The sequence below is a fragment of the Dicentrarchus labrax genome, unplaced genomic scaffold, assembly GCF_905237075.1.
Source record: "Dicentrarchus labrax unplaced genomic scaffold, dlabrax2021, whole genome shotgun sequence".
In the NCBI taxonomy this organism is placed as follows: domain Eukaryota; kingdom Metazoa; phylum Chordata; class Actinopteri; family Moronidae; genus Dicentrarchus; species Dicentrarchus labrax.
The window spans coordinates 5,517,795-5,530,462 of record NW_026136709.1 but is presented as its reverse complement, the minus strand read 5'-3'; the positions used below and the strand labels follow the sequence as shown (position 1 = coordinate 5,530,462).

The 12,668-nt window shown below is 40.5% G+C and overlaps 1 protein-coding gene across 1 annotated transcript in view; it reads right to left on the bottom strand.

The window, feature by feature from the left end:
- The window catches only part of odad2 (outer dynein arm docking complex subunit 2), a 39,975-nt gene extending 32,926 nt beyond the window's left edge, over window positions 1-7,049 (bottom strand). Inside the window, exons 1-7 of the mRNA XM_051411246.1 lie at window positions 6,949-7,049; window positions 5,659-5,906; window positions 5,129-5,286; window positions 4,553-4,754; window positions 4,231-4,337; window positions 3,540-3,676; window positions 1,577-1,699 (exon numbers count right to left, since the gene is read on the bottom strand). Of these exons, the coding sequence (XP_051267206.1) occupies window positions 1,577-1,699; window positions 3,540-3,676; window positions 4,231-4,337; window positions 4,553-4,754; window positions 5,129-5,286; window positions 5,659-5,882 (951 nt within the window). The 5' untranslated portion in view covers window positions 5,883-5,906; window positions 6,949-7,049. The remainder of the gene's footprint in view (window positions 1-1,576; window positions 1,700-3,539; window positions 3,677-4,230; window positions 4,338-4,552; window positions 4,755-5,128; window positions 5,287-5,658; window positions 5,907-6,948) is intronic.
- Window positions 7,050-12,668: the final 5,619 nt, after the last annotated feature.

Genomic DNA, 12,668 nt, shown 5'->3' with positions numbered 1-12,668 from the left:
GCTTACTACAGCACCTTCAGATCTATCTTCTACTGTAAAAAAGTCACATGGACCAACTTCACAAATATAATGGAAGGGATATTCTACTGTGTACGCTACGCAGTAAAATCTTCTAATAATTTCATTTTAGCAAGACCACAGCTGTGTCCACAATCACTCCCTCCTCCACTCATTCATTACTCTAATATACAGTACTAGACACACAATCATTTACTCTATTGTGAGCCCTAAAGTTAGATTTTGGACACTTATTATCACCATTTTGTGTCTTTACTGTCAGGTGTATTTTCACATCTATAAAATGAGGAACATTGCAATGTGGGATTGTTAGCAAAATGTTACTTAGTTGTACATGCCATGGACACTACTTTTTTCTTTCCATTGTGGGAGTTTTTGCTCTATTTGGACATCAAAAAATGGAGTAAATATAGTGCACTATATAAACAGGGAGAGTCTACCGTCATGCGAGCAGTGCTTTAAGTTAAATGCTAATCTCAGCATGCTAACATGCTGGTGTTCAGTAGATACAATGTTTACCATGTTTGAGGTATTTCGGTCTGGACCAAAGTAGCGGACCAGCCGACCCACACTGCCATCCAGCATGGATAATAACAAAGGTTGAGCATTAATGGATATTGTTGACAACTTACAGCAATGTACAAATAAATCCTAGCATGGAAATCCCTTGGGACAATTCAATAAACATTTTTCTGTAAAAATATGTCTGTTGTCTTTTGTAGTTATGTGAAATCATCGGGAAAAATTATTCTCCATGTCAATCCTTGTTGACATTACTAAGAAAAATTTACTTTTGATTCCTTCTTTGACAGCAAGATTTGCACTGTGGGTAAACAATATCTCTTCTGAATCATATTTACACTGTATTTTGCTGAGAATAACATTATTTTAAAAACAATATACTTATTGCCTTTCCCTCTTTTAAGAACAAAGAAAAGACAAAACAGGCAGTGAGTAGTGAGTGGTCTTTTAAGGCTTTGATGAGCCTGTGATGATGCCACATTTTCCAACAAACATCAGTGTGAGTGAGAAAAAAAAACAGATCATATTTTTAAATGATTAACAGATTTTCTGGGTGCAGCTGGAATCTATTATTGAGGCGATTTGTTATGTCGTCAAATTACTAAAGCAGGAAATAGCACTACTGAATAAATCACGCATATTTCAGTGTCTGGAAATGAGTGTGTGTGTGTGTGTGTGTGTGTGTGTGTGTGTGTGTTGAGGATGTGGATGGTGGGTGGGATGGGGCTTTGCTGTTTTGATGTTGGAACACGGAGGAGGTCGCTTCAGAAATTTTTCAACACAGTGACAACCAGACACTAGCTCACTAGCATGGAACAGCACAGACACTGATTACACAATCCTAACTCTGTTTACGAATATGAGTCACACAGCATCAGGGATCAAATCAGAGGTTTAGAGAGAAGGACCTTGTTCATGGGACAAAGAGGCATTTCAACACCCACACATCTTTGCTTGGAGAGCAAAAATTCAAGGCTACAAAAAGGGAGGTCTTAATGTGTTGACGATGATTGCATCTGCCTGTATTCCACTGTACCTGCTTGTTTGCGTTCTCAGCAAAATGTGGAGATCTGCTCTTCAGAAGTGTTACCAGGTCTTTGTATGTATCACTTGTTCGCTCATAGCCACTCTCCTCCTCCTCCCCCTCCTGTTTTATGCACTGTGAAAGTAAAGTGAAAAACAGCTTCATTAATTCGAAAAACCACAATTATAATGTGACCCACATGTCAGCTGGAATAGCTGAGGTTAGAGAGCTCAAAGTATCTCCAGGCAGCCTCAAAGAGGAAGTGTAAAACCATGTTAACCGCTAAATTATGTTTAAGACACTGCTGCTCTTTGAGGTTTCATTTGCATCAATGTCACCCGTTCGGTTTAAGGTTGTAGTTGTTTCACCTTGGTCGAAGCATTTCCAGGTGAAGAAACAGAAGCAGGAAACCTATGGCTTGTCAGCAAAGTCAGTGAACGAGTGAAAGGTGCTGCAGCATGCAGAATCCTGTCTTACAATTGATTGCAAACACATTCACAGAGATTCCTGGCATTTGGAAGCTCTCTATACAATAGTACATTTCATCTTTGGGATACACTTAAAAGCCAGATTTGTGGGTGTTTTCCAGCACACAGATTTTAGGTATATTTATGAACATACCGTGACTTTCAGTTTGTCATCTGATCATAATTAAACCACAGGCCTGTTTTACTCATGCTCTAAACATTCATTATCATTAAGAGACTTTTAACAGCAACAGAAAACATGAGCTGTTGTCTGAATTGTATTGTAAACTGGTATCTACAACTTTTTGAACTTTGTTAGATTATAATCTGATTTTAATGACTGCACATGGCCAGTGTCTGAAGATGTATATATGCAGGATACCACTGTGCTCTACGCTGTATTACTGGGTGTGGTTTTCTTGTAGACCACTGTACTTCTGTACAGCTGGAACACTGTACAGCAGGATTTCAAAATGTCAGAAGTGATTACTCTTGGTCAACTCAAGTCAGTTTTAAATGATCTGTAAAATAACACTCTTGGTCAATGCCTACTAAATGAATCAACTTTATTTATAGATAGTTAGGGAAACTCATAACTGTTGCTAGTGTATGCATCTTAACTGCATATTGTCTATATTTTTTTGTAGCATGTGATAGTTTCTTATAGTCTCATTTCTTTGTTTGATTTATTGCTGTAATCATGCCAGGTCTCTCTCCAAAAAGAGATTTAATTCTCAACAAAAGTTTACATGGTCAAACAAAGGAAAAAAAGTAAATTGAGAAGGACTGCTGCTTCAGATCCAGTGTTTTGGATTTTAGTGGTCTGGATTTTGGATACATTTGGATCACAGTTTGTACCTTTAATTTGCATTTTGATACTTCCCTTCATTAGAGAGATTAACATGAGATTAATATACTGTGAGAGCGTTGTGCTGTTTGATAGGTGAGGAATATTATGCTGGTTGTCTATATTTGAAGTTGTGTGGCTCCTTCAGTAATATATCTATATGAATCAATGAGGGGCAGCTATAGTGGTGACACATCCCCAATCTTTCCCAGCTTTTACAAGTCATACGTTTATGAGGTATAGAAAATGGAAACTACAGGCAGATGAACAGACGATGGAAAGTGTTGATGGCTCAATAAGATAATCTAAATGAACTGTGTGCTGTGATGTTGGTGTAAGATTGGTATTGTGACAGTCGTTGGGGAAGAGGATACACTCAGTAACTACCTTTTGTTAGGTCTACCTCTTACACTCAAGATTTATGATTGAAGAGAAGCACTGAAGACACTGAATAAATCTTTTCAAAATCACTGGAGCACCACATACCAAACATACAGAGGTGAATTTGCTGCCACTTAACTGACTGTGAAATTACAGATTGGCCTAACAGAAATGACATGCCAGAAAGCAACCTCCGTGAATTTTCTCACACAGAAAAAGAAAACATACGTTAAATGTTGCAGCTGATGTAGTCCACAGTGCTTTATCTTCCTAGTCTTACCCCATTGAGGAAAACTCCAGCAGTGCTGCAGGTGATGTAGAGGGTCTCAGTGTCACAAGGCTCAATCACAAGGTAACAAATCTCGCCACGCGCCTGTCTCCATGGAGGGGCGTGACAGCCATTTGAAAATTCGTAATCTAAAAAGAAGAGAGAGAGAGAAAAAGTTGGCAGTTGCAAAATACCCTTCAGCAAACTTTATACTATGTAGTGCAGCCTGATATCAAGTCACAACAATTTTGTCTCTAAAGGAAGAAACAGGGGAGCAAAAAAGAGAAATCATCAAATATTCCTGGCCTGCTAAAGACATGAGCCCGGGGTAGAGCCATAGTTTCACTTGCAATATAAATCATCCACTAAGAAACTGAGCCACATGGTGACACTGTCATAATTTAAGGCTGTTTGGGAGAGTATTTTCATAGAAGGTGTCAGTTCAACCTGAAAAAAGGAGCCATAGACTGCTTATACCACTTGGTGGGCATATGCTTTGTTAGGACACGATATATACACTGCAATGAAGCAAAAAACATGCACTGACTAACGACTTGATAAACTAAAATCTGACAGATATAATGACTTCCATGTCTTTGTGGCGGCAGAACACAGACTTTTTATACTTTAGAATATCCAGCATTGGTGTTAATAGCAATTGGTTTTCATCACAAACCCAGTGAAATGTGGAGATAATTCAAACCTGATGTGTATCGAACCAACTTCAACAGCCTCTTCTCCCCTTCACTGCAGAACCGCTTCAATAGCTCCACTTCAGTCTTCACTGCGGTGGGGTCGAGCCTGACTCGTCTGTGATGAAAATGTAGAAAAACAAAACAAAACAAACATCCCAGTTCATCTCATTCATTCATGGTTCCTTTTCTAAACCCACTGCCTATTCCAATCAAAAACAACCACATGTCGCAGTGAAATCGGTTGGGCCTGAGTGAAAGAGGATAGCCGTGGAGGATGCATAGATAATCAGATTGAATGCTGAGGGAGCAGGAGACAGAAGAAACACCTACTCAGATATCTCTTTGAGGCACTTGCTGAGGAGCTGGTTATCCATATTTTGGAGCAACAGGAACAGCTTGACCTTGACCTCCATGTCCTCGCCTTGCTCTTTCACTTTGCCTACCAGACTTAGCACATCAGTATTGGCGCCTTCGTTCTCCAGGATGACGGCAAAGCTGGGACCGAGAATCTTAACCACGGGGTCTCTATTCTCTGAACAGCAAAAGATAGTTATCTTCAGATTGAGAGGCCGATCACAGTGTTTCCATAAACGATGAACTAACAACACAGCAGGCCTCATATGAACTACATTTTTTCTTCTCACAAAACCAACATTCCCTCTGTATAAAAACTCCATTATGTATTCTTCTGTCAGACAAATGCAAACTACCTTATCTCTTTTTGGCAGTGGCTCTTAAGTAAATACATATCTGTAAAGAATTACCAATGGCAGCGTAATTGGATGGTTGTAGAGAGTAACTAGGAGGACAAACAAATTAAGTCTGTGGTTTATGGAGGTATGCTGGTGGCTGGACTACTTAGGATGCAAATTAGATTCAATCTCATCCTGTGGTCATCATGCTTACCTTCTAGACATGCTCGAACCTCCTCCAGGTTCTTATCATCTGCCAGATGAACTAGTTTAGAGAGCTGGCTGAAGCTGCGTACATAAACAGTAGGAGGGGAGAGCTGCAACAATGGACGCCCTTCACTGTCTTTCTCATGGGACTGTACGTCTGCGTCACTAAGGAAAAAAGAAAACAAAAAAACTGAAATAATTCAGTTTTATCCCTATAAGGACTTGTTTTTTGGGAGATTATAAATGCCAATACACTGAAGAAGATCAGAATCTGTATTTTTGTTTTTGTACTTCTCCGCTTCCCAGCTATAAGATAGAAAGCTAACCACACACTGAAAGTAGAGCAGAACTTCTGATGAAATAAAATGGAATGTACTCAGTCTAAGTGAAGCTGAAAAACAAATTAATTATAGCCTACTGCTTTGAGTATAGCCAAGGTAAAATACATTTGGACACCATGGTGACAGCATATCCTGCACAGACACGTAATACTGAAAGGACTAGCCAGCCAGCTGCCTGCCTCGTGATTAGGCCAACCTGATGTCATAGTCTGTTTTGAAATCAGATGCCTCTAAAGTGGTACTCCACCGGAGCGGCTCCTCGAACACATGCTCTGCCTCCTGTGGGTGTTGGGAGCCGAACTGCTCCACAAAGCGCAGGATTTCTTTCAACAAGGACTCATTCATTGGCGTGGACTCCAGTTTGCCAGTACCAGAGCTGGCCGGGGTCCACTGGGCTGCCCTGGTCAGCGATACCCCCATTGCACCGGCTGGGATATTCTGAAACTAAAAGTTAAAAACAACACAATTTTAAACAGTGTGTGGCTTGTTAAGAGCTCAGCATGATGCTTCGCTTTACTCTAAATCACATTTTATCAACTTTTTGCTTGGGGCCCCATGTGAAAAAATAAATAAGAGGCCATGTGAGATTTTGTTTGATATATTTAATGCCAAACATTACCTAGCTGCAGGTTCTCAACTGTGAGGATATGCTATTTGAATTGGTTTTATGTGATAGTAAACTGAATATCTTTGGGTTTTGGACTTTTGGTCAGACAACACAAGCACTCACAGCATGTCATATTTTCTCTATTTTCTAATATCTCATAGCTATAATGATTAATTGAGAAAATAAACGTCAGATGAATTGATAATGGAAATAACTGCTAGTTGCAACCCTAATATATTTTCTCTCAAAATGAAACCAGATATGTTTAATGTGAGGAATTTACACTTAATCCATAAAGAGCGTACTCCAAGCCATTACAAATATAATACAAAAGTAATGCCATTAAAAATATATTAATAAAAATCCTCCTTTGCCCTGAAATCTTGCTATAATAAGCTCACCTTCTTTTAAAGCTTTGAGTTGTCAGGCAACAGGCACTGTATCCACAGTACTGGAGACCTCATTTTCTCAAGCAACTCTGAGAAGAGCTAACGTTATATGTATTATATAATATGTATTTCACCTTGCATTCACAGCGTGAAGATGAAATAAAAAACCTACAAGGACTCAATAATGTCTCGGGGTTTACAGTATTTTCTGTAACTTTATTGAAATTACTTATTACATAATATATATATAGTTTGAATATTTGCAATTTCGACGTTTAGACAGAACAGACGAGCGTTAACAAGCTAGCTAAGTTAACGCTAACGTTACAGGTTACGCTTTAGCCCGTTAGCAGAGCTGAATAAACTGACAGTTTTTAGGTAACGTTAGCCGAACTACAACCATTCCCAGCTGTTCCTCATCAATAAAACACTCGTTACATGTTCCTGCCATCATTTGTTTGGTATAAACACGTATTAAGAGCAAACTCACCGTGTATTGCAGTTTCTCTTCTATTTCAAAACTTTCACCGACAGTTTGCTATCAACGGTGTCCATGGAAACCACACGCTACTTCTACTAGACGTATCCGCCCCCTTTGGTTGCTATGATACAGCCAAACACAACGGAACTCGACTCGGGTCAAAAATCACCAAACGCTGGAAAAGACCAAATGAAACCCGTAATAAGTAACAAAGAGTAGCAAAGAGGAAGGATGAGTGAGCCACAGGGGGAAACAACCCGTGGGAGACAGCCTGACATGACTACAGTGCAATGTATTACAACGCAAAGCTCTGTCATTAATAGACTTGTTAATGGTGTTTCTTTATTTGGAAATTAATATTGTATTTATTGTGTTTGTCACATTCTCATACAATATGTGCAGTCAAATGCAGAGTAGCATACTTTTAAGGCTAAAAAGGCAATACTAAAGTGTATTTGTCCTTTTCAAAACACAGAAAGTGCTTTATAGAACAAAATAAAATAGTACACACAGTCAAGATAAAAATAGCAAAATAAATAACAATATAGGACATACGACCTGAATAAAAACAGTGGGTTATACAAAGAGATAAAATAAAAGTATAAAATAGGAATGGAAACTTGACAAACCGATTTACAATTTAAAAAAGCCTTCCTGTGGGCAATAAAGGATCATAATTAGATTAGAAAAATATATAAAGGATGAAAACGCAAAGATAAAAAAAAATGCTAAATATATGTGCACTAACAGCATCTAACTGCAATCTACTTGTGTGGGTCAAACTCTGGGTATGCAAGTGCTGTGACTTGCATGGTCAGAGACTCTAAAATGTCAAGTCAAATGTTGTCATAATAATAAAATGCCTGTATGCTTTCCTTTTAGAGTGTCCACATGACCGCATATTTGAGAGCCTATTTCCTCTCTCACTACTGGTTTGGCGCTGTCCTGCAGACAAACATTGGCTCGTGAAAATGGTCTATTTGGGTGGATACTCTCTGTTTAGACACAGCAAGTTCACTCAGTTCAAAGTTAATAAGTCAATCAACATGTTAAGCCATATTCATGACATGGAGGTGCAAAGGTAAATACACTTTTCTTTACGTGGAAAAGCCAATGATATCAATATACTACATCTGAATATGTATATAGGCACATTATTTTCTCTGGTCTCAGTTTAAAGTGGTTGACTACAACAACTTTACACTGTGGCATATAATGAGAATAATGTGTAAGTATGTCAAAGGCAGGAAAATCCTACTTTGGACTACATTGTACACACAGAAACCACACTCAAAAGTCATATGAGACAGAAACAGAAAGATATCTTCACAGTATGGTAGGCAACTTGTATGAGTTCATGCTCCCAGACATGATTCATAAACGTGGTGCAGACATGTTTTCATTCAATGTGATTAAACTCCTTCCCTCTTAAAGAACAAATTTCTGTCCTTATTGTTTGGCGGCTGCCCACCCATGATGTCCGGAGGCTCACTGAAAAAAGGGGTATCTCATGGCCAATGAAACCACTGATTTCCTCTGGTGCTTGCCTTGTTTGGCGCACTGACAGCCAGGAGGCGCAGAGACCTATCCCTTTCAGCCTGGCGTGCATGGCGGCACAGCAGGTGGAACTACTTTGTCTCCTAAACCGTTCGGGTGAGTTGGACTGAGCCTGCATGTAAATCAATCACCTTGGATCCCCAGCGGGGAGGAGAAGTAGTAGCTCATCTCTAGTATCAAGAGAGATCATTCTGGATGTTGTTGTTGTTAGAGGAGTGGATTTATGAGTTTGCCTTCCCCCTCCAGGTATTTTATTTGGAACAAGGGGAAGGCTGTCTAAATTAAGAAGCATTGAGAACCTGTAACGGGGTGCTGGGGCTGAGGGACTGAAGGCAGTGGAGCTCAGACACACTGGTGAGTGAACTCAGACAGGGCTGACGTATGTGTGTGTGCATCTGTGTGAGTTTGAAGCAGCAAGGAGAAAAAAAACAGAGAAGAATGGAAGATTAAAAGAAGCAAAAAGGGGAAGAAAAAAGCAGGATAAACGAGAGGTCTTAATACATCTAACCCAGGGTCTCATTAGTGAGCCTAATTGCTGTTCGTTAAAAGGGATTAAATGAAACGCTCTCCCAAACCAGGCTCTTTTACAAAGTAAAACAAACACTCTCGGAACTCAGAAGCACCTGCTCGCTCTTAGATGTTCTTTGACTAAAACTTAATACAGCATAATAAACACAACTGCTCTCCATGCTATTCCTCCAATGCTTGAGTTCAGCCACTGATTGAGCTGCATGGAAACAGGCTGATGACACACACAGAGAGGTACTGCGGCCCCGGCCTCTTTACACATGGACATCATGATTGCATCCGTTCACAGAGTGTCCAGCCTCCACAACAGTCCATTAACACTCAGATTAAACATACACAGGCACAGTGTGCGTGAGTAACAAGAGTGATGATGAGGAGGTGCACTGACTACTGTTGCTGTTCCTGGTTTGAAGGGAGCTGGAGAGCGGATCTCCTGTACTTTCAGGCCTGGATTCACATCCTCCAGAAGAAGCTCAGATGTTTTTACAGGCTCCGTGTCAAATCCAGCCCAGCGCGGCTCACGGCCATGTGGTCGAAGCAGGAAATGGGTGACACTGGTCATTGTAATGAGCACCTGTGAGATGTGTCGCACTAATCCATGTGAGGCTCTGAAAATAGAAAAACAGTAAAAGGGACTCTAACAAGATGCTGTGACCACATCCCCTGGTTGTAAAAAGCTCCAGAATCCTGCCTGTCATTTCCCATAATCCCCTGTGTTTTTAGGCACAGAGAATAAGGGGCAAGTGTCTTTAAGTGGGATTTAGTATGGGTGACTTGTGATGGACAAGAAGTCTGAAGACCTGTCGTATAATGTTCTTCCAAGTAGCAGTTTATGGCAGGGGTTTTCAAACTGGGGTCCAGGGACCAACAGGGGTCCTTGAGTGCATTGTTAGAGGCCCCAACAAAGGGAGGAATAGAACAGTTTAACTTTTATGAAATTTTTTGGAAGTTGGAACAACAAGGAAAGAAATGGTCTAAAGAGGTCTAGAAATTTATTGTGAGGGTCCTTGACAGGAAAATATTTGGGAACCCCTGGTTTATGGCACACATTTGGTACTCTGTAGTGTACTGAAGGTCACAAGGTTATCTTTGTTTTTCTTTTTAATCAGACAGACAACGATGAGATCATTCGGTCGTAATAAGCCTGTTTAAATAGGCACTTGTACAACAGGCTGTTGGAAAAACGCATTAGGTCCTGCTCAAACTGTGAAGAGCGATAACGGAAGCAGAGGCAGCAGTGCCAAAGAAAACTGAACATAATTGTTCCTAATACACACAGCCTGAAGAATATCTCCACATTAACAGATCAATGTGTTATGTTACCCAACAAAATAATGGTAATCTCACATTTGGTATAATCAAAAAAAAAAAGGAAATTACTTGCTAACAAAATTTGTTCCATTTTCCTACAAGTGGGATGCATGATGTTAACTACATGAAAATTAATCAGAATCTGCTCTAAATGAGTCTCAGCAAACAAAACCTGATACTGTTGGGAATATTTTTTTGCAGCAATATCATCGCTTGAGCTTCTCATGGACATAAACCTGCAATTGTGGTTTTCAAATACTGTGTACAGTATGTATTTCAAGTGGCGATCGCTTAGTGCCAGTGCTTTCTTTGGAGTGGATGGACGCTTGTCAAATATAGAAGTAACACAAGATTTATGGCCGTAGGGATTCTGGGGAAAACCAATGACAAAGTCTACATCTATATGACTTAGAGCACATTTTGTTTATTTTGGTTGCAATTCTGCAAGGCGACACTTGGCTCCTCTTGCAGAATCATCGAGGCACTTTACAAGAGCTTTAATGTATTTCCAGAAAAGCTGAATGAGCACATGTAACCACAAAACACATCTTAGAGAAAATCATATCACCATAAACTTGAATATTTCCAGCCCCTCTGTCTGCCTGATACAGTGTTTTCTTTAAACCTGCAGGTTGTCATTTAATGTAAAAATAGAAAAACAAATATGAAGCAATGTTAACGATATGGATGTCAAGAGAAGATTTGCTTTAACATTATTAAAGCTGCAGTGAGTATTTTTGTCATATTTGCTGAAGCGTTCTCTATATCCTGACAGATAATCTGTGAACAAATCAGGTTCCTCTGGCTTGTTCTAGTTCTCCTAATGGCACATGCAAGAATCCACCAGGCCTGAATGAAAACAACCAATCAGAGCTAAGAAAGAGTTGATTGTTGAGACTCATTCCCCAGGCGTCAAATACTTTGGAAATGAAACTCAACAATCAACTATCTTCAAGCCTCCAACACAAACCATCTTTATATCTTGGATTTCTAACCCTAACCACTTACCATACCTTACCATTTGCTGCATGTCATCCCTCTTGTGTTTCTTGTGTTTCTCTGGTTTTCCTCTCAATGCAGAAGAATTTCAGTGTTTGATAACAAAACCATGTAATTGCCACATACCAGTGGGCAGATGACTGGAGAGACACATGACGCTAAGTAGTATCCAGCGGTGTCGCCAGATACTCACCACCACAGGTGGTTCACAGCAGCCTAACATAAAGTAATTCATCAAATTATTTAAAACTTTTTAAAAACCTTTTGAGCATTAAAAGTAAAAAAATCAGTTGACACACAGGGAAACTGGGCTTTTGGGGCTTTTTGAGGTCAGATTAGGGGCCCTAAGGCAGGAGCCCACTTCGGCTGGTGAGTAATCCGGCATTGGTGCCGCTGGCCTTGGGGTGTCAGACACTGACCATGTACAATAATAGCAACGTTTGCGGTTCAAGTTCGGTCAGGGATCTCAGTCGCCTCTTTCTTCCCTCATTTCTTGCCACCTTAACTGTCCACTATCAAAATAAAGGCAATAATGCCCAAACAATTACTTTGAAAAAGCAATCGCTAAAAGCTGTCTTTTGTCTGGTTCATGTGAGGATATGTTGGCCCCACCTTGACCTGTTTACCAGATAAAGGCCTCTAAATATCCTTGAGCTGGCAAAATCTGTTCTGCTAGACTGATCGCGTTGCCTCCGCTCCCCCTTCTCCCTGCCCGGAGATAGCAGCTGGTTCTACTCTTTCAAGACATTCAGCACGCTTAAATAAAAACACAGATCTTCCCTCTCTTTTTCGCCTCCTCCCTTCACCTCCTCGCTCCTCTGTCTCCCTCGCTTCATCTCTTACAGTGTAATTATTATTTTGAAAGTGCGGTCTGAGAGGCAGTCCACGTTTGGCACTGCCTCACTCGCTAATGCTCGGAGTGTTCTAATACAATTTGACTTTTGCTTTATAACCTCTCCAGGAAGACATCAGGGGCCCTTTGTTCCTTCCCTCTCCTGTCTTGGGATGAAGGGAGAGCCGAGGTGGCAGCTGAGAACAGGAGAGGACAGCACGGGCAAGGCAAGGCGAGAGGTAATAAAAAGCAAGGAGGAAGGGGAGAGGAGTGAGTGGTATTGGTCTGTTTTTGGAAAGGGAGTGAAGAAGAACACATGGATGAAAAGAAGAAGATAGATGTTGAGGGGAAGATGGAAATGGAAAAAGGTGGGGAAGGCAAGAGCGAGTGAGAACAGACGAAGAGGGCGACTTGTTTGAGAGGTGAATGAGAGAGGAGGCTGGTCCCCTGTCCTCCCATCATTAAAGAGGAGGTGCTGCCTGAGACCTTTATGTTGGAGCAA